The sequence below is a fragment of the Saccostrea cucullata genome, unplaced genomic scaffold, assembly GCF_032062105.1.
Source record: "Saccostrea cucullata isolate Sc308-1 unplaced genomic scaffold, CSIRO_AGI_Scuc_v1 ctg5559, whole genome shotgun sequence".
Lineage (NCBI taxonomy): Eukaryota > Metazoa > Mollusca > Bivalvia > Ostreida > Ostreidae > Saccostrea > Saccostrea cuccullata.
Window position 1 is genome coordinate 45,770 of NW_026939698.1, and position 27,752 is coordinate 73,521.

General features: G+C 33.0%; 1 protein-coding gene and 1 long non-coding RNA gene across 2 annotated transcripts; one reads left to right on the forward strand and one right to left on the reverse strand.

The window, feature by feature from the left end:
• Positions 1 to 5,953: 5,953 nt before the first annotated feature.
• LOC134253694 (putative ankyrin repeat protein RF_0381) lies at positions 5,954 to 16,467 on the forward strand. Its single transcript, XM_062736277.1, has 6 exons — positions 5,954 to 6,776; positions 7,557 to 8,616; positions 8,818 to 9,014; positions 9,276 to 9,416; positions 9,751 to 9,991; positions 16,377 to 16,467. Exons 1-6 carry the CDS (start codon positions 5,954 to 5,956, stop codon positions 16,465 to 16,467), a joined length of 2,553 nt encoding a protein of 850 aa, XP_062592261.1.
• Positions 16,468 to 19,993: 3,526 nt separating this feature from the next.
• LOC134253695 (uncharacterized) lies at positions 19,994 to 25,844 on the reverse strand. Its single transcript, XR_009989156.1, has 2 exons — positions 25,774 to 25,844; positions 19,994 to 20,262 (listed from the first exon to the last, which is right to left on the reverse strand). It is a non-coding gene; the product is annotated as an uncharacterized LOC134253695 (long non-coding RNA).
• Between the last annotated feature and the right edge of the window lie 1,908 nt (positions 25,845 to 27,752).

Here is a 27,752-nt window from a genome sequence, read left to right on the forward strand (position 1 = left end):
AATATGGTTGCAGAATTTGAAAAGCTGTTTTTTTCATGCAGAGATATGCATGACCAACATATTCATGTTTTATATTTTCTTTAGTAATTTGTTTGTTTGTTGTGAATACATCTCTCTTGGGAATTTTTCCCTCATATGGAGACACCACCAAATAATAATGAAGATAAGATGTGTTTGTGAAACACTGATGTCCCTGTATGGAAGCCTATGGCGAAGGTTGAAGTTTCTCAAATATATGTCAAACTCTAAGGTCAAGGACAAAGGGTTCAAATTGCTAGTATCAGAAGAAAGTCTTGTCACAAGGAATGCACATGTGAAATAAAGAAATCCCTAGTAATTCTTGTTCAAAAGTTAATTGCCAAGGTTAATTTTTTTGTTTAAGTGGTTCAAACTCTAGGGTCAAGGTCAAACATATTTATACCTGTTGACAGTTCACAATGAATACACATGTTAAGCATGAAAGCCCTAGCACCTACTGATCAAAATTTAGGCAGAGTTTAAAGTTTGGTATTTTTCTTGTAAAAATGTGTATCCTAGGTCAAGGGATCAGAGGTAAAAATTAATGGTACCCAAATAAAAGGTCTCAATTGTCACAAGAAATAAACCTATAAAATGTGGAAGCCATTTGTATAACCCATCCCACTTAAAACTTATGGGCAAGCTAGCTAGGTTATAATTTCTGCAGACTAATAGACAGACATAATATAAACACAAGAAACAAAATATGTATAATAATTAGTCAAATGGAAAAAAATATACTATTTAATTGGAATCACAAAATAGATTGTTATTTCAGGGACAGGAAGTGGGTAGGGAGATTGGAATCCCCCCATCCCCCCCCCCATCTGGAATTTGCTTTGTTATTTAAACAAGACTATATACTGTCAGAAGCAAACTAGAACTGTCCAATAGGGACAAATACCTCCCGCTGGTTTTTCAGAGAAGGTGCCAATTCGAAAATACTTTATGGATCTAGAGGTGTTCACTATTTACTTATAAAAATTTACAGTAAAATATAAGTGCTCATTATGTTTCTTAATGAGTGAAACAAAAGTGCAACCAAACGAAACATCAATACCTATTCATTGTAATTCAATCGTAACATTTTTTTATTTCTGCATTAAAGAAATATATTGCAATTATGTGTCATGACACTCTGCAACCTAATTGTTGAAAAAAAAAATCATTATACAAAATCAAATTAATCTTGATATATCAAATTCATTTTGAAAATAAAAAGCTGGTCATCCAGTAATGAAGTGCTTTGACAGACAATAAATTACAATTAAGAGAATAAGAGAAGAGAGATCTTTAATTCTTGTGCCTTATTCCCTGGAGATTTGATAACACACACACGCTTGATAAGAGATATGCCTTAACAACCTCCAACACCAAACTCATTAATTTATCTTTAACTGGATGCATGTTCAGCCATTATTCCCAAGAGACAAATGAATTTACATTATCTTCTATGTAATGTAAAAACTGTTTTAAACACTTGATGATGTTTCTTTTTTTTTTAGTTTTAATGAGTTGTTTTAAGCTGTACTAGTTCACATTTTTGTACAGATATTTTAGATTCTATCTCTCAAACCTTATAAATTTAAATAAAAAGTAAAACCTGTAAAATGCAGAAAAATAAACAAATAAAATTGAAAATTCCAGATGCACACCTTCATATGGTGAATAATAAGTGTGCAAATTTTCAGATAAATCCTTGCAATAGTTTGTGAGAAACGGTCTGCACAAGACCACAAAATAAAAATGAAAAAACACCTGTAAAATTCAAAATAATCATCCAATCAAGATGAAAATAGCAGGTGCACACCTTCATATGGTGAATAATATGTGTATAAATTTTCAGACAAATCCTTCCAATAGTTTTTGAGAAATCGTCCGGACAAAATTTCGTCTACAGACAGACAGACAGACAGACAGACGGACAGACAGACAGACGGACAGACGGACATGGTGATTCCAATATACCCCCCCTAAACTTCGTTTGCGGGTGGTATAATAAAAAATGACTCTGGACATCCTCCCCCTAACTTAGAAAACATTGACCTCACTATCATTGTTTTTTATTTGTTTATTTGTTTTCAGTTTTTTTCCTCCTGCTGGTCAGGAAATTCTGGGCTGGAATTTTTTGACTGAGATGTGAACCCCCCTCCCTACTCCCGAAAAAAAATTCTGGATCCGCACCAGTATTGGCAGTAAGTTCAGTAACTGAATGTCACATTGACAACGGGAGATAACTTCGCAATATGAAATTCGTCTAGTGTGGCATGCGATGATCTTTGACCCTTTTTGAACTTTAACCTAATCGTTTGGGTGTATTTTACCCCCCACTATACTTAAACTTCTACTTACCGACTGCCTGTGTCTCGTCAACTTCATGAAATATAAATCCAATTATAACACAAAATGAATTAATCCAATGCACACCAGACTGCAGCCATGTGCTAATTCCATTCGGCGAACCTTCGTCGATTCCGTCACCTTATCAGATGAAGTGGGAATCGGCCGAGGTGTGCCAAATGGTGTTTAATCTATAAATATGATAATGGGTGACGCAACGTGATGTGATGTAGAAATTTACATGTTAACATGTATAGTACAAGAACAAATTTTAAATTAATTCATAACAAACGATATACAATTTTAACAAACCTTTTCCATCTAGCCTATTCCAAAAAGTATGTGCTGTGTGATTGTGGTGTCGAGTGGGGGGGGGGGGGGGATTAGTAAATTTAAAAAGTCCTATTATGAGCAAAACATATATCAAAATCTAATTTCAGGCGCGGATCCAGAAATTTTTTCCAGGGGGGGGGGGGTCCACCTCAGTCAAAAAAAAAATCCTAACCCAGAAATTTCTTGACAACCAAAAAAAAAACCCAAAAGTAAAAAATGTGTAAATATCGTGGGGGGGGGGGGGGGGGGGGTAGTGGTGACTTCTATTGCCTCAAATGTTTAACTTTTCATACCCATTTTACACATACTCGTGTTTACCAGGGGGGTCTGCGTTTTCCAAGGGGGGTCCATAGTAACTTTTTCCTTGTTTTAGTATATAAATTTTTTAACCTTTTTAATTCCCGGGGGGGTCCTGACCCCCCCCCCCCCCCGACAGATCCGCGCATGAATTTACATCATTAATAGAATTCAGACTGGTATATAATGAATTTAGCATGTATAAAATAAATATAAAAGGTTCTGAGTTATAGGTCACAGGGTCTGAGAATTTCATATTCAATTTGATGAATACATGTAAATTATAGAATTATTTTGACTTTTTCCTTGGAAAGCCGCTCAATATGTAGGAGCGTGTATTTAGAGGCAAACACCTTAGTGCGGGTATTACTGTCTCATGACAGCATCTAGTTACAATTATACTTGTCTGTTCCTATTCTTAAAATGTATGACGTGCAAAACTGATTTATTACATGTACATAGATTCGGTTTATTTATGTATATTTGAGTCAGGAGAACTATACATCAAAACTGCAGGTTCTCAGTAGGGCTATCCTAGATAAATTCTGAAACTTCTGAAAGGGCCAGCCCGAGCGCGTTCATAGTTTAAAATTTTCATTTTAGTTTCATTTCTTTTCGATTTTGGTTTCGTTTCGTTTGGTTTGATTTCGTTCTGTTTGCTTTCGTTTCGTTTTGTTTGGTTTCGTTTCGATTGGTTTCGTTTCGTTTCGTTTCGATAGGTTTCGTTTCGTTTTCGTTTTGCAGTTTACAGGTACCCTTATATTTCCCGATTTTTTTCCTTCTCATTTTGAAATATTTTTCAAATATGTTTTTCTTGAAGTGTAACATTGATCTCTCCCCATCCTACCATATTGGGACTGTGAAGAATTTAGAATCTAGAATTTCGAACTATCCGTCATTCTGGCCCAGAGGTTCCTGAGATTTTAATTGATTTTCCGTATTTTTATTCATCTTTATTTTCTCCATTTAGAAGGGGGCTTGCTCCTTTGTTTCTACAATTAATAAAGCTCTGGGTATTTTTGCATATGATAGTCGTGTAAACCTATCCTGGATACAATTTTCTGATCAAATGTCTTTCTCCTACAGTGCTACGAGTAATACTGCCTTTTGTGTTTGAAGGTGTGTGTATTTCTCTCGATCGATCGATCGACGCATGTGCCGATGCTTGAGTATACATATTTTCATCAACGACAGTGTGTGCAAATACGTGACTGTGCATTTCGTTCTTCATGCAGGCGGAAAAAAAATCGAGCTCATCTCGGCGAACATTGTTGCCGGCGACAAAAATTACCGATGGACGGCAATATGTGCATTGTGGGTTGCTTATATATTGTCTCCTACGACATTCACTTCGTGATTATTTTTTCTAAGTGAAAGATTTCACGCAGTATTTGGTTACTTGTGTAGTAAGACACCATCTGTCAAAATGTTTGCAAAATTCATGGCAAATATTGCATAGATGTTCCCCAAGCAAACATTTCTACGAGGGTTGTCCAAAAAGTTCGTGGACAATGACGTTTTTGTTAAAATAAATGGTTCTATATATATGCATCTATTGTATATCGAAACTTATTATTTTTTGTAATAAATCGGGGTCTTTAAAGATCGTAGATTGAGCGCACGGACCAATCTGACATTAAGCTAATTTCATTATAATGTCAAACATTTGGATTTTGACTTAACACATGTTTGTGGACACACACTACATTTCCTTTTTAAGGCGCAACACATGCACTTCCAAGTGCTAGCAATAATCTTTAAGGATAGATTATATTTTGTCAAATTTTTCAAATTCTAAACAATGCACAAAAATTTTATTGATTTTTTACAACATTATACACAAATACAGGTAGGTAGATTTGTGAAAAGAAGAAAATGGTTTCTAGTAAGAATTCAAAATAACCCCCGATAGAAAAAAAAAATAATGAATAAGCTGAAATTCTCTTTATCAACAAATTTCCAAAGTTATTAAAATTTGATATGGAATATGATACCACTAATTATTTACATTATATATATATTATTTAATTATTTATTTATTATTTGTATATTCATAGTGTAGACGAGTAAGTAGAGGAACAGTTAAAGGGTTTATACATAAAATCCAAATTTTCAAGATTTTGGAAAATTGCATATTCGTTGCAATTTGGCTGTCAGATCTTGACATACAACATATTTGATGTGGATTTAGAAAATAAATGGGATATATTAGGTGCTAGTATTCCTAAAAAGATAAGATTTAATATTAACATAAAGTAATAACTTTTTTAAAGTTTCATTTTTCATGTTAACATTTGTTTTAGAATATATGTTAGGTAGGTTTGGTCTCCAAAATGCCCATTGAAAATTAGCCATTAAAAAGGGAATTAAATAAATTATTATGGGGTAAAATGCTGGAAAATGGTCATTTTGAGCCATTTAAGGGGGAGGCCCCCCGAACACCAACCCATGAGAAAGGAGTGTACTCTTCCCATGCACGTACCTTCCCTGTTTAGCCCTGTGGTCCTTATAACCCACACATGAACATCTGGTTCCGCCACTACTGTGGAATAATTTTATTTGTTGAGGTCAATGTTCGTGGGTAGCCAGAAATTACCTGGTTCCCGGGGATGTAAATTCGTTGATAACATAAAACAAATGTTTGTCTATACATTCGTTGCGATGCAAATTCGTGGGTCAGAGTTACCCACGACAGCCACGAGCACTGGTCCCCCGAGAAAAATGATGATTCTACGGTAAATGGTTAGTCAAAGGTGTATTTGTGCGCGATTTTCATCAGGACATGTAGTATTCTAACCTTTTCAAATTTTACACTACAGCAATTTATACATTATTGCTATTGATATTTTACTCTTAAAATGCAAAATTTATTTAAAGGTTCGTTAGACATGAAGTATTTTTATGCTGAACTTCTAAGACAAAAATATCATAATAATGTTTATTTAAACTCCTGATAGAAACAACTATGGTTATGGTCAAAAATCATCAACAGGAAATGGAGGAGGTCCTTGTTAAAACCCGGGCGTTTGACAGAGCAAAAGAACTGTTAGAGAAAAATAGACATGTAGTGATTATCGGTGTACCTGGAGCTGGGAAGACAACATTAGCCATGTGCTTGTTGATGATTTCAATGGATGAAGGGAAACGACCTCTTCAAGTTTTTAAAATGTCTGAACTCTACGGACGGGTTTCGCCGTTTGACAACTTGGCGATATTCATTGATAATGCATTCGGGGAATCATCGTTTTCTTTAAACGACTTCAATGATTTTTCAAATAAGAAAAAAGTTATAGAATCGCTTGTTTACCCATGCAACAGTGGATTGGGAAATATACTGATTTTGACAGTCAGAAACGATATCTATTTGGAAATTGCCGCTAAACAGAAGAATTCCGATTTGCTGCTTTCATCCGTGATTGATTTATCAACTGGTGAATATGCTTTAGAATATAAAGAGCTCGTTATGTTTCTAAACAAGTATAAACTTCCAGGCAATATCAAAGAGGACTTGAAATTCAGACAGACCGGGTTATATTTACCCTTGGGATTTCCACAGTGCTGTAGACTAGCACATACGAATACTGATTTCGGAAAGGATCTTTCAAATTTTCTTCGTAGTCCTTCTTGTTTCCTAAAAGATTACTTTCAAACCCTGATGAGAGAAAGAGCTGTTAAAATGGCAGTGCTGATATACTTTCTGTTTAAAGGTGGAAGTGTGCAGTCCTCGCTGTTCTCTGTTCAGAAAGATCGGGAAATGAAATCCATTGCATTAAAAATGCTTGAATTAGGTACATGTACCGATATGCTTTGTAAATTTCACGAAAGCGTTCATGTCTTTGAAGGTTTTTTGACAATTTATGATAAAATCAATGATTCCTATTCCTTATCACATAGCTCAGTACAAGACATTTTATTACACATTCTGATTGGCCTTCTTCCCGAGAAAACAATCCTTCACTGTCATCCTATTTTGCTTCAAAGATTGACAACAAGTGCACATCTCAAGTGCACAAATATTAAGGTTGATACAGGATTGTTTGCATTTGTTTCAGGTAGGATTGTTCAAATCTTGAGAGATGGCTTGCCCGATGAATATGAATCTATTTCTTTGTTAGATATATGGAATGACAAAGCATTCTATGAATATATATTAGCGGATCAAGTCTGCAGCAATCTTTTAAAAGAAAGTGTTGATTCAGATGGAAACACATTACTGGTACATTTTGGAAAATCAGGGCACATCTGTTGGATAGAATATTTGTTACAAAGTAATTGTGATACAAAACAAAAGTATAGATCCCTTAATGCTGCATGCAGAGAAAATCATGTTAAAATCGTCGATCTCATTTTATCAGTTGATGTTAAATGTGATTTAAACACTTGTTTTTACGCAACACAAAGTGGGAATTTAGATTTACTATTGAAAATATGTAAGTATGTAGATTTGAATCAAACTAGTTTATCGCTTGTATGGACTGACACTTGTCATAGTTTAATCCAAGAGATAGTTTTATCACGTCAGATTCATTTAGTACAACCTTTACTTGAAAGATATCCACTAATGACAGATATCAAATCCACAGATGGCGACACGGTATTGCATTATGCATCAAGAATTGGTGAATTCAGTATAAGCAGGTACCTGGTAGCTAAATATCCAAAGTTAATTAACGTCAAAAACAATCAAGGGTACACAGTGCTACATTCTGGTTTTGTTTGTGGAGACAGGGAACTAGTTTCATTTCTGATAGAAAAAGGTTTGGATATTAATGCACTGACAAATGAAGGGGAAAGTGTTCTTCATATTGCATGTCGTAATGGTAAATATGATGCATGTGAATTCATTGTCATAAATTATCCAAAGTTAATTGACGTCAAAGACAATGATGGGTACACAGCATTGCATTCTGCTTGTGTCAATGGAGACAGAAAATTGATTTCATTTCTGATACAAAAAGGTTTGAATATCAGTGCACTAACAAATGATGGAGAATCTGTCCTTGATATTGCGTGCCTTAATGGTAGGTATGATGCATGTGAATTTTTAATCACTCATTTTCCACAGTTAATTGACGTCAGAAACAATAGCGGATACAAAGCATTGAACTCTGCCTGCGTAAATGGAGACAGAAAATTGATTTCTTTTCTGATAGAAAAAGGTTCGGATGTTAATTCAATGACAAATTCTGGGGAAAGTGTCCTTCATATTACATGTCTAAATGGTAAGTATGATGCATGTGAGTTCCTTGCCTCAAATTATCCACATTTAATTGGACTCAAAGACAATAAAGGATACACAGCATTGCACTTTGCATGCGTAAATGGAGACAAAAAATTGATTTCTTTTCTGATTACAAACGGCGTGGAAATTAATGCAAAGACAAATGAAGGGGAAAGTGTCCTTCATGTTGCATGTCGTAATGGTAAGTATGATGCATGTGAATTCATTGTCATCAATTATCCAAAGTTAATTGACGTCAAAGACAATGATGGATACACAGCATTGCATTCTGCTTGTGTAAATGGAGACAGAAAATTGATTTCATTTCTGATACAAAAAGGTTTGAATATTGGTGCACTAACAAATGATGGAGAATCTGTCCTTCATATTGCATGTCGCAAGGGAAAGTATGATGCCTGTGAATTTCTTGTAATAAATTATCCACACTAATCTGACCTCATTTACAATGAGGGGTACACAGCATTACACTCTGCTTGTGTAAATGGAGACAGAAAAATGATTTCTTTTTTAATAGAAAAGGGTTTGGATATAAATGCACTGACAATTGATAGAGAATCTGTGCTTCATATTGCATGTCTTAATGGTAGGTATGATGCCTGTGAATTCCTTGCTACAGGTTTTTCACAATTAATGGACATCAAAGACAATAAAGGGAACACAACATTACACTTCGCATGTATAAATGGGAATAGACGATTGATTTCATTTCTGATAGAAAAGGGTTTTGCTATTGATTCACTAACAAATGATGGAGAAAATATCTTTCATGTTGCATGTCGCAAGGGTAAGTATGATGCATGTGAATTCCTTGTAACAAATTTTCCCCATGTACTTGAAGTCAAAGACAATAAGGGGTACACAGCATTACACTTAGCATGTATAAACGGAGATAGAGAATTGATTTCATTTCTGGTACAAAAAGGTTTGGACATCAATGCATTGACAAATGATGGAGAAAATGTCCTTCATATTTCATGTCGAAAAGGTAAATATGATGCCTGTGAATTTCTTGTCATAAATTATCCATATTTAATTGACATCAAAGACAGTAATGGGTACACAGCATTGCACTTTGCATGCGTATATGGAGACAGACAGTTGATTTCATTTCTGATAGAAAAAGGTTTTGACATTAATGCGAAGACAAATGATGGAGAAAGTGTCTTTCATGTTGCATGTCGTAAAGGTAAGTATCATGCATGTGAATTCCTTGCTATAAACTATCCACATTTATTTGACATCAAAGACAAAGATGGGTACACAGCATTACATTCTGCTTGTGTAAAAGGAGACAGAAAATTAATTTCTTTCCTGGCAGAAAAAGGTTTGAATATAAATGCACTGACAAAATGAAGGGGAAAGTATACTTCATATTGCATGTCTTAATGGTAAATATGATGCATGTGCGTTCTTTGCCATAAATTACCCACATCTGATTGACGTCAAAGACAAAAATGGGTACACAGCATTGCACTTTGCATGCGTAAATGGAAACAGAAAACTGATATCTTTTCTGATAGCACAAGGTTTAGATATCAATGCACAGTCAGGTGATGGGGAAAATGCCCTTCATATTGCATGTTTCTATGGCAATACTGACTTGTGCAAATTCATTGTTGATATTAACCCACAGTTACTTCATGCAAAAGAACATTCTGGTAGTACTGTGTTACATGCCGCAGCATTAAGTGGAAATCTAGAACTATTTCAGTATTTGGTCAATGCAGGTTTGGATGTGCATTGTATGACAGAGGACGGCAGGTCAATTGTTGATTTCATCGAAAAAAGCAATATTTGTTTGAATGAATATTTGGAGAAACATTACCCTCAATTATTCCGCCGAAAAAAAAGGCAGAAAAATTACATTTTTAATAAGAGGATATGTCTTCTTTCATAACTGCTTAAATTATTCAAAATAATGAACTAGTGTTATAGTCAAAGGACTATATATGATCAGAGACAAATTTGGCCTCCTAAAAATCAACATTATAGGATGATGTTCAGATATGTTTAATATTTATTATTTAGAAGAGATTATATTAAAAATGTTTCCAATATATTTTTCACATTTATATGCACTCACTGGCTGTTACATGTAATGACACGTTAAATAGTGCTATTTTGACTATCTAACCAAAAAAGCAAATAATATGCCTTTTTCTTGATGTTTTTTTTTTTCCTGATAGAAAACATAGAGCGCAGTGTAGAACATATATAATCTTTCAATCACCAATTAGTATTGGATACTCCTTTGGTAAAAATATAAAGTTTTTTCTAGTCTGCGTTCAATATTTTCTGGAAGATAAAAATTGAAAATAAGCAGTTTTGTACAAAATATGCTAAAATTGTGGGAAAACGTGAACTTTATGATATCATATTTCTAAATTAACAGCAAATTTATCAAATTCAAAATGACCGATAAAGGTCTCAAGTGTTGCTGTACAAATTAAATCTTTAGATAAAGTAAAATTACTATATTCATTTTAAGGAGTAATTTGAGACATTTATCATTTATTGCTCTTTATTTCTGCTTTTATTAGTTTTTTTTTTTTTTATACACGTAGACCATTTCAATTGAAGTGTCGGAAATAACATGAATTGTTAAGACGTTTATTATTCTAGTCACTTTTTTTCAGTTATATCCCGTATAAGACACGGACTTACCTTCATGTAAATAATATGTAAATGTTAACATTTCTTTGTAATATTTTACAGCAAGATTTGTTTTATAATATACTTGTATGTATTTCTTATTCTGATACAGAGATGGTATATTTATTTGTGCGTGTGTGTGTGCTGATGGGCCGGTTTTACATGTACCTACTTCTTCGTAATCTCAGCATTACTAACGAAAAACATGTATTTATGAATGTAAATGTGTTTTGATACCCACATGTTTTAATTTTACATGTTTTACAGAAAATTTAATGTTAGTAAATTAACTTATTATCAAAGATAATTAAATAAATGTATTGACATAATTGCTTTAGATTCCCTTTTCTCTCTGCGAAAGCAAAAACTCTAATAAAGGCAACAAGGCCAAAATATAATACACTATCGACATCTGATTTACACCACTTCTTGCATATATTGTTGCACAATACTCTTGAAGTTTCTTCTTCACTACTGTTAATATCTTAGTGAGAAGTAAAGAAAGAGGCTTGGTTGAACATTTCCTGGAACCAGCTATGTATATTTGTTTGTAAGGATACTTGTAACATTTCGGAGGGCTGTTTGGGAATTATTGAGACATGGTGTATATTTTTCTTTCTAATGAACGTCTTACCGTGCAAATTTGCATATACGTTTGACAAATATTTGGATTCAAAAAGGTAAGAAAAGGTTTACAAATATTAAATTTCTCCTCTTCAATGGTATATATAATTATGTGTCAATGGTACGGGTACCCGGCGCAGTCACGAAATCAGATATTCAAAATATGTAACACCAACGTTCAAGCTCCTGGTAGACTCCTAATAAGAGGAAAAATAATCCAATTTATGTATTATATCATTTTTCAATTTTATTTTGACTTCATTTGGGCAAGTTTGTTAGAAATTCGATCGGAAATACAGAGATCATGAAAAATCAAAACGCGGGAAAGAAAAATGGATTTTGACGTCAAGGACGGAGCAGCAAGCTTGCCTTAAATTTTCTGTAACGCTATATAGAACTCGAAACGTAACTGTAAACGCTGGTTTTAATAACAACGAGAAGTTGGGTTCAATTTCACCAATGTATTAATACAGGTCATGTTTTTCACAAACAAAAGAGTTTTGTAAATAAAATATTTAATATATAATACACAGACAAACACACATACACAAACATAAAACATAAAACACTGAATATTCTGCTCAGGGAAATAATTCCATTTTCCGAATAACTTCAAAGGATCATAAATATCATTTTATGCATTATATTATGCAAAATCATCATCATAAAATACTTTACTTTCACCATAAACATTTCCTTTCATAGTATTCAAATGAAATTCTATTTACAACACAAATAGACATCACAATAAACACAAACTTTACTAAACACAAATCTTTCCAAATATATGGTATATGAACCTAGCTCAGATCTGTATATTCCCTTCTTAGTCAGTCATAGCTATAATAATAATTAATCACAAAATAAGTCTGAATGATTTTTGACAAATTATGTATTTTAAAATTTCATGAAAAATAACTCTTTACTCAAATCTCATTTATTTAACTTTCACACTTCATGCTCATAATAAATAATGTTAAAATGTTAATAAACTCACCTGTTTAGTATATTGTCCAATGTCCATAAGGTCTTATTCAGAATTGTCAAACTGTAGAAATCAATAATTTTTGAGACAGTCAAGTTTAAGGATCTTTTTGAAAGTGTCTAAAAATTTTATAGTAGTAAACTTCTCACCAGAGTATCAAATCAAATACCTCGGTTCATCCATGCATGAATAGCATGCTTGACCAAATGGGAAACACTATGGAAAAACCTTAGTGTGATAATTGTATACAATCGCTCCTACTTAATACTTGGTATGGAAGTACATTATGGACAAATATTAAAAACAATAATTCAGATAGGTTTTTATTTAGTAAAACTTTTATTGATAAAAACACGCGGTCACTTAACGACCTCCTAAAATAATAGCAAGGCGAAAAGACATATCTAATGGTTTGTAATGTCATTGGTATTTATTTTTTTCTTAAAATTAGGGAAACCAGAGTAAAATCAAAAGCCCCGGACCATTAATGATAACAGCATTACATGTAATAGCGTTGACCCGCGTTGCATATATAAATTGCACTGCATGATGCAAAGTCATCCTGTCCAACACATGAAATATTTTTTACTGAGTCAGCAGTTGCACATATTTTTACTAAAGCCCTAGAAGGGCATGAGTTATCTAAAACGATGCTACGTCATCGATTTACTCAGTTTTAAATCACGCAATTATAATATTTCTAAAAACAAAATGGAAGTTTATCGTGAAAACGTCTGTATATTCATAGATATTTAGTGTTAAATGTTGGATTCTATTCTATGGCGAAAAACAATGTGTGAAGCTCCGCAGCAACAACAGTTTCTATACAGAGATTTTGCGGTTTCCTTTGCGTAGGGATCTCAGGTAACTTTCAGTCGCCGACGAAACATCCTTGGGCGAGTCTACTGGTGACTCTGAAAGGTGACGCAGGTTACCCCATCGTTAGCAATTGTCTATCTTTGCAAAAAAGCCCCCCCCCCCCCGTTCTGACGCCTTTGTGGTGATGTACTCTTTAAGCAAATAAAAAAAATACAGAAAACGTATTTTGTTTGAAGAATATTAAATGTCTACATTAAATGTCTACATAAATAACTGAATATTTCATTAAATTAAGAAACGGAAACTATCCTCTATAAAATATTCCTGAAAGTGTGTAACATAAATTCATCTTAAAAAGCAGTACGATTGATTATATCTATTCTAACTAAATTCAATATATGAATATTGTTTCATGTACATGTATAATTCAACAGGAGATTGAACTTAAAATCCCTCTTTTTATACCATTTAAGGATATTAATTAATCACACTTTCTAGCTGACTTTCTACATATGAAACTGTTGTGAAACTTCTACAGCTCTGACGTTTTGTGAGTATATACTTGTTTTTTAAATCGTTAAAGAAGAGAGACAATTTGATTTTTGTAATGTTATATTTGATAACAAGGAAAAAGAGAAAACGCTTCCCGATCATTTCATTTTAGAAAACATCTCCGGCTGACGTGATGTTAAAATGACGTAGCGATGCTGCGTTTCGTAGACATATGCATGTTTATAATTTTCACCGGAAATTATCTAATTATCCTAGAAATTAGAAAATTTGCGAAACTATTTAATTCGTTCTTCGTGAAATGTCGACCTATTTTCATGAATTAATCTCTGTCCTTTATGGAGTAAAGGTAAATGCCTGAATAATTTCCGAAACAGCAATATATATGGTAGTGCAAAATCATTTTCGTTCTTCGGAATATTAAAAATATTCAAAACCGATATATGATTTTGAAGAATTTCCTCCTTAGAAAGGGAACTGTGAGTAAGTTGGATTACTTCTTGTAGAATTAAATTCAAGTTCTCAAGTTCAATTTTTCACTCACACCAACATCAGTGGTACATGTACATGAGGTACAGGATATAAATTAGTTGCCATAATTGTGAAAAAATAAATATAATTATGATACAATAGCATAAATGAGAGGCATATACATATGTTTGAAGTTAAGCAATAAACATACAATGAAAATAAGTATAAAAAGAGTGTAACGGCATTTAAATTATGGAGGATTGACAGTGTCGTTTATTTTAGATATGAAAATAAAAGGTTTCAAAGATTTTAAATGTGTGGTTTGACATAATATTCAGAAAATTTAAGCGTATTTGGCGTTTTACAAAATCTGGGATGTAAACAAATTTTTAATTACTGATGCTGTTCAATGTTTTGCATTCTAAAATAAATTTAAATGAGTTTCGTCTGCTATTTGTCCTGTATTACATGCTGTACAATCTCTTTTATCCAATGGAATATATGACCATTCACGAGTTTCAATTTTGAGGCGATGGTTTGAAATTTTATTATTATTAATTTTTTAAGTTTACTGGGTAAAATACTTCTAAAATACAATTTATATGATGAGCATTACAAACAAAGATAATGATGTTACCTGCTTTATCAGCAGTCACCAGTACGTTCTGATCATGTAATCTATCTAGTTGTTTTTTCACATCTGGATTACAGAAAACAGAAGGATAGAAGGTATTCATATTGCCCCTCGATCATTCAATACGCGCTTTTATTATAGATCTGATACATTTAATCCATTCTGAAAAAGTGCCAACGTCTTCTTTTTGCATATTTTCCCCATCACCGGGCGTAATCTTCAACCGAATCCATAATATTTATTAAATTCTTACGCCAGTTGAAGGATCCGGATTCCATTTATTTAGGACCTTTTATAATAAGCAATTAAATTAAGGTCCTCATTATTAACTATATTTGCCTCACCTAAAATAACGTGTCCAGTGAGACTATAGTTATAGGGTGAAGAACATGAACACGATGGAAAGTTATGTATATGTACTCGGTATCCAGGCCATGTAAAGTTTTTTTTTGTAATTTTGAGGCAATGGCCGATTTATATCGAAGTCTTAAAATATAGTGGAATACAAGACTGGACCCTATGGTGATTAAGAATAATACTAATATTAACTGCGTCAATTCCTTTATTGGCATATTGAAGTTTAAGAAAACGACGGGTTGTTTTACTAGCATTTTCTTCAGTAAAACGTGGGGGCTAAAAAGCCTATGATTTGCAATATCCATAACACACGGCACAAATACGTGTGGCGCTAATTCTTGATTACGACAACAATTTAATATTCCTTCATTGCGCTTATTTTTGAGTACACCAACATATGTACGCGTACAGTATATTATATACAACCCTGTTTAATAAAATGATTTATACTGTTCAACTTGTTATAATCATATTTAAAGTGATATTGAGAGTTTAAATTCAAATAACGCAATATGCATATTTCTTTCGGATTTTGGCGAAATACAGTTCTGTTCTGACGTCACATTCGACAATTGTTTCAGAGAGATATGAGAAGTTACAGTTGCACGTCACCCTATGCAGAATCACCAGGGCTTACACCTCTATCATTACGACATCAGAAACCACCCCTCCAGTTACAACATTAACCACTTGACAGCAGCTACTGCACCAGACGTTCCACCCATCACATCTCAGACAGCATGTGTATCCCTTGGCTCGTCTCCGTCTGCAACTTCTTCAGTCACTTCAGCATCAACTGCAAGCCAGTCTGAGTCAGGAAAAAGCATTTCAATCACCAGATTTCGTGCAGCCAATCCATAACACTCTAATTCGTGTAACTGATGATTTGACGGCACATGTTCCACAGAAAATAAAAGAATAAATCTCTGCTAAGAAATAAATAGAATTGTCAAAAGTTATGCTGTCAGAAAGTGACCCTCAAAATGAACAAAAATTCTCAATTGTTGATGGTCAGTTAGTTATACAGCCAAAGCAAAATACAAAGAAAATTACTTCCATTCAAATGTGGTCTGATGCATTCTTGATATTTGCAGGTGTCTGTTTGACAAGGCATCCAACCGACATCCAAGGCATCCTCAAGTTATTAGATTAGCGGCTAGTCGTTATCCTACAGGTGGTTGGTAAGAATACGATAAACAATTTAGACTGAAAATGTCCAAGAATACTCAGTACGTCCTTAGCTTTGAGGTCTATAGATGTTGAATTATGGTTATTAAACATGTCGAATCACATGCAAAGTTAAGAAACAAACTCTTCTTCAGTGAAATGTTTTGACTTTAACTTTAAAGGCTCCTATGCTAGACGGTCGTGCAACTACCAGCATGCTTGCATGTATTGTCAAAAGAATCACCCCCGAATCATTGTCGGTCAAACTTAGAAAATTCCCCATCACCAACTGTTAGGCAAAATTTTAACCAAATGCACTACAATCAAATAAATCAACCTTCTAAATCCAATTTTCGTTTCTAACAGTCCATAAGTAGATCAAGGTAATTCTACCAAAAACCAAGCCATATGGGCCCTAGGTTCAACACCTATTAAACCCAACATACTCCTAGCATACCTTCTCTAGTAAGCAGACAGATCATTATGTTATCTCGGGTTTACGCATTGGTTTTCTTTAAAATATTCGGGGCTTAGGATTTCTCTCCAACCTAAGAACATGAAATCGGCAGACTCTCTGAATTACTTAAAATAATAGATAAAAAAGTACAAATAGATCTAAATAGGTCCATTGCCCCCCTCTATCATATTTACGGTGCAACCCAGTTGGGATCGTCCCTAAAAAATGAGGGATGGAGGTTAATAACTAATCTTTCAGTCCCTATAGGTAATACTGTAAATGAATTCATTGACCCCACCTCATGCTTGGTATCATATGCCTCTTTGGATCAAGCAATTGAAATAATCCAAAAGTTGAGAAAGGTGCTTTGATTGGTAAGATGGATTTGTCAAAAACTGCTTTTAGGTTTTTGCCATTAAGTCCCTCAGAATTTTGCCTTTTACGTCTTCGTTTTCAAGATAATTTTTATATAGATAAGTGCATGCCCTATGCATGCTACGTTTGAAAAATTCTCATCAATACTTCATTGGATTGTCAGTCAGAAGGCCAAAAATTCAAATAGCATGCATTCCTTAGACAATTTTATTTTTGCGAGTTCCAAAGATACTTCAGATTGCTCAAATATATCTAAAACATTTCAAGAAACTTATCAGGAAATTGGGATCCCAATTAATTCAAATAATTGAACGCCCAAACACTTATTTGATATTTCTTGGTCTAGGCATAAATACAATAAGCAAAACCATGCTCATTCCAGAGCACAAGCGTAAAGAGTATAAACTTGCTCTGTTGTCAATCATCAATTCTAAAAAGTCACCATAAAGCAAATGTAAGTCACTGAGTTTTTTCGCTAAAGCTCTACCTGGAAGCAGGGCATTCAGCCGAAGATTTTACAATGCAACTATAGACATAAAAAAAATCCTACCATTTAGTAAAGATTACTTCGGGCATGAAAGAAGATGCTTAAGTTTGGATTGATTTCTTAGAAACCTACAATGGGCCATCCCCTTTCCCAGATTTGGTTTGGTCATCAAACGATAGTCCTAATCTTTTTACAGATAGATGTGGATCTTGTGGTGGGTGTGTTTTTTTTTTCAATAACCACTGGCTTGTTATTCCATAGCCATGCACATGGGATGAGAATACCCTTTGAGATATTACCTACATTTTGTACCTTGATATCGTTTCAATACTATGTGCTATCTGGACATGGCCTGAGCATTTTGCAGCAAAAAAAAATTATTTTAAATACTGATAACATTGCTCTGGTTTATATTTTAAATTCATAGTATAGCCAAGCTAGCAGAGAAATTATTGAAACTCTTAATCCACATGTAGATTCTATACTAAATGCAGAAATTTCAACAAATACAACTTAAGCTTATCGCAGGAGTTTAGAATCATTTCAGGCATTTCGTAACAAATACTCCTTATCATTGTTATGGCCACCTCCTGTTGACCAGCTTATCAACTATATAGCTTACCTCGCAGCTATTCCTATGGCACATTCAAATGAACGATGCTGTATTAGTGTCATTAGTTATGAACTCCAAATACTTTCTCAAACCAATGCTACTAAAACATTCATCGTTAAAAATATGCTCGAAGGCTTGGGTTCTAAAGACACTCCTTCCCCAACTGCAATGTCTTTGCTTAATCAAATGACAACATGTCTCCCATCAGTTTGCTCAAACTCATATGAAACGACTTTGTTTATCCTGGCATTCCACTTAGCCTTTTTGACCTTCTAAGGATTAGCGAGTTTACAGTTTCAGCAAAAAATTATTTGTTTTGGCCCGCAATGATGTTAAGTTAAATTAAACCAAATTCAAATTGAAATACATTGCAAATGAGATTATGTATAATTCACAAAACTTATTTTATTTCTATGCTTTAATTATTAATTCTTTGTCTGCGTTGAAAAAGTTCACTTGACTTACTTTTCACAATTTTAACATTGGTCATAACTTTTGAATGAGAAGAGATACTGTAGGGCTTTCATATTACACAAAAATCACGTGTACGTTACCTGTGATAATTAATCTTTTCAAATTCTAGTATATAATGAACTTTGACCTTGAAGTTTAACCTGTTTTTCTAAAATTTCAACATTGTTTAAAATTGACCATAACTTTTGAAAGGGTAGCGCTTTCATACCTAGTGTTACACATGTATATTAGCTATGATAAGACCTATCGAAAAAGGTATTGCTTATATCATGCCGAGTGTGTCATGGCCTTGAATTAAGGTCATTTAGGATAAGATGTCTTTGCTGGATGCATTGTCTGAAAGAACATGTTTGAATTTGTCAATACGGTAGCACATAAATGGGATATGCTCATCACCAACGTGTGTCATGGTGTGACAATGGTCTTTTTGACAAGGTCAAGGTCACAAACATTCCTTTGCTATCTTCTTTAACAGTAGAACATTATAATATGATATCTCCTTTAAAAGATTGCTTTAACATTAGAATGTGGCATGACCTTGACTCAAGGTCATTTCTGCCTGTCCACAGCTCTAACGGAAGACCTATTCGTTGCTTTGCAACGAGCTCGCCTCTAGTTATATATCAATTTCTATTCTTTGTTTCTGAGTTTTACATTTATTGCTAATACGTACATTTTTCTCCCTTGTCACAGTCATATTATTATTTTCATGGACTTGGAATCCGAACAGAACCAAAGAAAAATACGAGAACAATAATTTTTGCATAAATTGAGTCGACTAATGAGAATAAATCAAAGAAATAATCCGAACTTGCAAAAGAATAGTATTTTTAATATGTTTCGTTTGGTGGTTCTTTCGCATTTCTGCAATGCATTCCTAAAAGAATTTTGGGTGTCAATGCAAGATTTAACATCAGCAATTATATACGAGTTTTTAAAGCACAAGAAGTCATTTACATCGCGCGGCAATAGAGTAAATTTCATAATTATAAAAACCGAAATTTTCTCACAAACATATGAGTTCGTTCCAGTTAAAGAATTTGTTGACACCCAAAATCGAGACTACAACATGGAGGGGGGGGGGGGTGTTGGTGGTGGTGTTGAAAATCCTTTCTAAACACATGTAAGAAAACCAAAGTAAAATGGCGATATTTTTTTATTTTCATTTATTCTGAGTAATATCAATGCTCTGTTGTGTACATTTTCTTAGAGAAAATAGCAAGTACATCTGCTTCTCCAGAACCCACAAGGTACACAAAATCCATAACGAAGTCCTCCGAGTCTACACTCTGCGGAGCACTGGCGTCTGGTGCAACCCCTCCTACACGAGTAGTCTTGACTGACAACGGGATCGACCACTCCCAGTGATAGAACACACAGCACAAGGATCAAGACATACGTCCTCATCTGAAACATAAGGTAACTACTGAGAGTACACACAGCACAAGGATCAAGGCATATGTCCTTATCTGAAACATAAGGCAACTACTGAGAGAACACACAGCACAAGAATCAAGACATACGTCCTCATCTGAAACATAACGGACAAAGTTTCACATGTAATCTGTACTATAACATTCTGCATACTATCATACTAATACTGAACGTTCTATTTTAGTACGATTTGTATCATTTGACTGCCTGTCTCTCTTTGGCACACATTTGCAAAAAATGCAAAGATCAGAAAGACGTATAAGAATGTAACATATTTCTGAGTGATAAAAAATGTTCACATTCCTTTTTATATAATGAAAGGCATTTAATAAGATAAACAATCATTGGTCTTTTTTTATAATAAAATTTAATGAACAAGGCATAAATTAAATCACCGACTCTTATAAATGTCAGAAGTAAAATAAATTACCGAGCACCTCCCTCTCCGCCGTCAGCCAGCCACACACGCCATGAACCATATATTTGATCAGTTAAAATAATCTGAAGCCAAGGAGTCATTTTCACTTTTTGCATAAAATGGCCCTGTTCTTAAATTAATGAATTACCTATCACCCTCTTTCCCACTTCATATACCAAAATATTGTCGAGGCTTGGAGCTTTCATACCCTATAATAAAACATATTGTTGAATATCCAGATATTGAAAAACAGGCTTTGAGAAATTGCTATGTTCTTGAAACTTGCATGAAACCTGTTAATTTGAATGCATTCAGCAAAGAATTTAAATATTAGCACAGCCGTCGTTCCAAAAACTAAAACGTCTTTTGATCTTCAGAAACAGGTCTTACACAATGAAATTACATATTTTGGGGAGATTGTGCTCTATCTGAAATATTAAAAAAAAAATTCAGCTTTAGTCCATTTTTCAAAGGAATTTACAGGATGTGAGGAAAATCACATATTTCATGACGTCATAATGCATTGACTAGAAGGAAAATTACAACAAGTTCGATAGATACATGGTCACCAACAATCCAAGTGATAAATACTGCATTATCAACCTAAACTTCGCAGTTTTGATTTTTCATAAATTCTCAGGGCCAAAAAAGGCCCTAAGTGGCTTTTTTCTTTGTAGATTGTAAGAATGAAAGCCATAGAAATGGGGACTAAATTTAATCAGTTTTTTTTATATACATGAAGTGTCCTTAAGTGATTAAATTCTTGCATCTTTAAATTTGTGATTACCTTCCATTGTAAATAAGTACTCATTCCGTTCACATACTGATTGATTGAATCAATCTCTCTGAACCATAAAAATTTCGTTCTTGTTATCGTTCATGTTATGATGTTTTATCAGAGAGAGCCATTTATTGATACCTTTTAGCCAAAATTTATTACACTGCAATAAAATCTACATTTTATCGTCAACTTCCTTTATATTTGTGATATTTTTGTATAAAGCCTACCTTATTTCTATGAATAAACATTCACAAGTTGCATTCATATCACTTTCAATGAAAGTTCTCTTGCATGAAGAATTCATATCCACAAACAGCCTACGATTGCCAACGCAGGTAAACCATGTGTATTAATAGATTTACCGCAGTGTTTTAAATGTCACACACAATGTGGTATTATTAGTTAACTTGTCGATTAAAAACTTTGAAATATGATAACAGAAAATAATAGTGGTTTAATATTTATGTGTTTAATAAATGCCTTAAAGGTCACATAAAATGGTTTTAAACTCTGGGATTTTATATTATGTTTTTTTTTAAACATTAAGAAGACTGTTATAAAAGAATTTCAAATTACTACTAAGCTTTTTTTTTTAAATCTACCTTTACTTAACTGAAAGCTGTTCCACTTGATTAATTTAAATTGTTACCACGTTATCGTTCTAGATTTTGTGTTTCTTTGACGTAGCAAAGACCAGATGATGTAAATAACGCATTATATGTTTTGTAGGTGCTGATAAGTACGAAAGCCCAGAAGGCTCATTCGAGATTCGAGATTCGAAATTCGAGATTCGAAATTCGAGTTTCGAGATTCAAGAACCAGATTAACAAATCAAAAGTGGGTTAAACATTTGATTACTTCCCTTTATTATGATTTTAATATCAAGAAATCGTTTAATATATTTATAACAAATGAGTCATTTGATTAAATTACAATACAAGAAAGAGTGTTTATAATATATAAGAAGGCTATTTAGATAATCATTGGATTTTTGATCAGCAAGATTTACTTCAATTTATATTATGGCTTCTTAATATAATATCAAAGTCCATTTTCTACTTCTTTTTTCACTTCTGGATTCCCAAATGAAATAAATAAGATGAATAATCAAATATGAATTTGAATATTTTTTAAAATTTTGTTTATCTTTTTAAAAAATGGAAAATCTGTTTTGATTTTCATAATGTAAACATGTGAAAATGATAAGTTCAGTTATTCAACTTGTTTTCAAACAAGACGAACGACACGAAAATTTTTAAACATCTGAAATAATTTTCATATTTGTTACTTTTTCAAAAGAATTTTTTGCATTCCTATTATACAATATTATATTAGACTTTTTAAAATGCAAAGAAAAAAGAAATAAAAGTGCCAGTAGATGAACGTGCTCTGAATATTGTTTCTGGGAACAGACAATTCGGCAATTTTGATTAAATTATACTTTGTTTCAAATTTTCCTTTAAATATCTTTTATAAAGCCATAAAAAATACATTTATAACCATTTTTCATAATTTTGCATATTTTTTTCAGCGGAGTCATTTGGCTAGACTTTTTATAAAATAGACATATCAATATCTAAAAAGTAAATCAAATTTTAGCATCTTTTGATATTAAGGTAGGATTCTTCTCATATTTCTTGTATTTAAAAAAATAATGAAATTTTCACAGAGTCAAGAAGACAATATCACTAAGTGATGGTTTCAGTGAGATTAAATTTGACCGTTTAGTATTAGAGGCAAGGTCGGGTCAAGGTCATTATCTTTTTCCTGGACATTAAGAATAAAAAAAATACTGTAGATTCCTTATTTTTTGCGAGTACTTATTGTCGCGAATGAGCTCAAATCGCGAGAACAATAATTCGCGAATGGACGGTTGGTCAAGAGATTTTACTTAGATTGCAGCACCATAAAAATAAAGGCGAGTAATTTTATTTCGCGTGTGGTGCTTCTCGCGAAATTACGCGATAATTAATTCCACGCGTATATTTAGGAATCTACAGTACTGTTTCCAATAATGCGATCGCTGCTTGTAATTCAAAAGATTGAATGTTTTTCTTTTTGCATAAAATCTTACTACAATATAGGCCTATAAGATGATATTACATGTATTAAACTGACAAAAATAATTTAAATAAAGTGGATATTTGCTAAATCGAATTTCCTCTACTTTTCTTAAATTTTTAGGATACATTACTTATTTTTATATGCTTCCTATAGCAACTTTTTCCCATTTTCATATATAGTAAAGTTTTCACATAAAGGTACTAAATGATATAAAAATTAAAAGTTTTGATCGTTTACTAAGAGAGAAATAACACTTCTTACGAATTTTTGTCTCAAATCTGTATTTATATTTAAAGCATTTAAAAGCCAACATAGTTCTAGTATGTGTGAAAAATCTTATTCATTTGATATATTTTGAACTTTAGTCCTTTATAATTAATTTGACTTACATTTGAAAATTTCTTCTAGCCTTTAAATGCATAAAAATTATTACTAAATTCAATGTTCTATAATAATTTTGAGAGACAAAGAGAAGATATTTTCATACGCCACCATTCCGCCAAAACTATAGTTCCTGCTAGTTTTCAAACCAGTTTATCATTTCTATTTAAAGTTGTACAGTTATGGTGAGGAAAGAATAAGATGATCTTTTAAATCTCTAACACATCTAAATATATAAGACATACATGCATATTCATTAATTCATCTATTCAGAAACTAGAGAAGAATCCTACCTTAACACAAACCTTTTTAAATGTGTCATAAAATGCATGTCATAAATTTTGTTAGATTAAAAATCGTAATACATGTACCTGGTTTCTTCTCTTCTACGTTTAAGGACCCTCTCTTCACCAGTGCAAAATGTTTTTGGACATTGAGAAAATATATGCAGTTGACATCAAAAAAATATATGAAGTTGACATCAAGAAGATGCTTGAGTTTCTGATTGACAATATCTATGTGGTTTTTGGAGACCAGGTATTCCAACAATCTATTGGAATTCCCATGGGTACAAATTGCGCTCCGTTATTAGCAGACTTATTTTTATATTCATATAAAGCAGAATTTATGCAAAATCTTTTGCGTGAAAAGAAAACAACACTTGCTGTGGCCTTCAACTCGACATTTAGATATATCGACGACGTATTGTCAATTAATAATGATAATTTCCATTCCTACGTCGACACGATATATCCTGGTGAGCTTGAGATAAAAGATACCACAGAGTCCAACACATCTGCTTCATACTTGGATATTTTACTTGAAAAAGACACAAATGGTAATCTAACAACCAAGCTATATGATAAACGTGATGACTTTAACTTTTCTATCGTCAACTTCCCTTACTTATGCAGCAATATACCTTCATCACCTGCATACGGAGTATTTATATCTCAGTTGATTCGATACGCAAGAGCATGCTCTACGTATGAACAATTTCTTAAACGAGGTAAATTATTGACAAGCAAGTTGATGAAACAAGAATATCAACAGTCTCGTTTAAAGTCATCATTTCGTAAATTCTATGGTCGATACAATGACCTTGTCAGCAAATACAATTTATCATTGAATGAAATGCTGACTGACGTTTTTCATACCAATTGTTAGTCCATTATTTATACACTGAATTGACTACGGATTTTTTCCGTTATTTCCTGATTATGACAATGAGCACACGGCGGGTGTGACCGGTCAGCAGGGGATGCTCACTCCTCCATGGCACCTGATCCCACCTCTGATGTTTCGGAGGTCCGTGTTTGCTCTGCTCTTGTTTTGTATATTTGTTTAATGGACGTTGAGATTGAATACTGTTCGTTATTTCCATATCCTTATGCAATAAAGGTGTTAATATTAACCTTCAATTAATTTATTATCACTAGATGGTACATGGCAATTACCGCAGGAAAAAAAAATCAATTACAACACAGTATCAGTGAAAAGAAATCACTGTTGTTTACTTCCACGGGGAAAGTACATGTAAATAACATGTCCAATAAATTAGTCGTGCCCTTTTAAAATGTAAAGAATACTTGAATTGATTACAATTTGTTTAATGTGCAGTGAATTTCTATTTTTCAGAATTTAGATCTAAGGGCAGTCAATCTAATTGCAAAGAAAAAATTCCATAGAATCAGAACTCTTAAGAGTGCAGTGAAGAGAGGGTTCTTATACAAAAATGAATTCAAACATATTTTTAAGCAATTTCCGATCTAAAGCATTATGCATGTACGAGGCTCGGTTAGAAATTTAAATTCAATTGATCTCAGATAAACTGCCTTACCTTTTTTGAAGTCAAGTTGAATTTCAGATAAAAAAAGAATCAACCAATTTTTTTCTTGAACACCTGTATTTTACAGACTGTTCCTATATCTATTTCCATTCTTTATTTATAGGCGAGATCCATGCATTTGATTGGCTGGAAAATATTTTGAAAACAAAAAATAATTCCATAACCTTGAGAGATCTTGAATTTGAAAACAAAATAATTCAAACGTCTTCTTTTAAATTATCCTGATCATCAACAAATCCATCTTAAATTGATAAAAATTGAAATTTATGATTTTGCAAATCTATAATCTTTGTTTATTTAACTTAGTTAAAAACCGATCGGTAAAGAAGGAGATAGAAGTCAACATATTTATTTATTTAAAACAAGTTAAAAAAAAACCATGCAATTGGTAAACATATAGAAGTCAAAATATTCACTTGTTCAATGTTGGTTATCTGCTACCTTTTTTCTAGCAGATAAAGTTCAATAGTAATTATGATTAGAGAGTTGTTTATATTTTTTCTCGCCGTTTTTATATGCTCAGAGTTCTCCATGGGTCCTTTTACGTGGCGGCCCGCCCCAGTCAAATTCCTTAGCGCCACATTTAAATAATCAGCGCCATAGTTCCACCACAATTAAAATATTAGCGCCACAGGAAAGTCGTCGATGTCAGTACGACAAATATTATTATTTTTCAATCAAATAAACTTATAAACCTCAGAATTATGTACCGTTTACAGTTTCTAATGCTAAACTGTTAATAAACTCTAATTACGGCACATTGTTTGGCTTGCACAATCAACTATCTTCTCGACCTCACTGGGCACATGAAACCGTTTTTTCACACTTCACGATAATTACAAAGGGAATTTGAACTATCAATTAGTTCATGCTTAAAAATTTCTACAGTTATTCATGTCTCTAACGTTAGACTTGCAATGCGACTCAAAACATTGTATTTGTCGTGTGTAGCCTACCAGAATTGCCTCTGAGGATTTTAATGAACACTGCATGTGTATATTTACCTTTTGAAAATAATCTTTTGTTAAATAAGGGTTAAATACTTAAAACATAGTATTTAATACTGATACTTTTTTCAGATTCTATGAGCAAATATCTATTTATTTAGTACTTATATGTCTGCATAGGAAAGGGGGTGGTTGACTCATTCACAGTATATATCATATTGTTGAATTAATTTAACTTTTGTTGTACACTATTTTAAATCGATATTATTTTTGAAATTACTATTCTTAAATTCATCAATCATTTCCCCAAATAATTGATGCTATTTGTATTTGAATATTGATTCATAGGTACTGTGGGGTTTTCAATTAATTATGGGATTCCTTCGCGAATTGGTCGCCAAATGACTGCGAATATTAGTACTTCGCGCAATTCTTGCGCCACAGTTGAATTTGAAATAATGGAGAACCCTGATGCTATTAACATTTTTTTCTCGTTATTTTATATCAACATTGTTTCAGTTTGTTTTGAGTTTGTTCTAAAATGCATTAGGAAATTTTGTAGTCAGTGGTATATTCGTTGTTAAAATTCCAATTAAAATAATAAAAATCTGACTTTATGTTATTACTGATAAAAATCTTCATTGTCCCGTGGTTTACCAGTAATAAAAAGTCCATATTTTTCATTCTTATTCACTCATCGGTTATATTTTTTCTTAGATCTCTCTTGCTACGTTACGTTAGAAACTGCAAAAAAAATCTGTTCAGGTATTTCATTTTATGATAGTCGTTGTGATTTTATTTTTTGAGTGAATTCCAACAATCGTCTGTCTAATTGTATTCCGACGGGTGTTAAGCATTGATTGCCTGTTAAGTATCAACATCATAATCAGTATCATCAACAGTATCAACAACGAAGGTACAATATAAGATCATGTATATTTGTATGAAACCTGGACATTTGAGTTATGATAAACATCATAACTAACGTTTCAATTGACAACTTCCCTTACCTATATGCAGCAA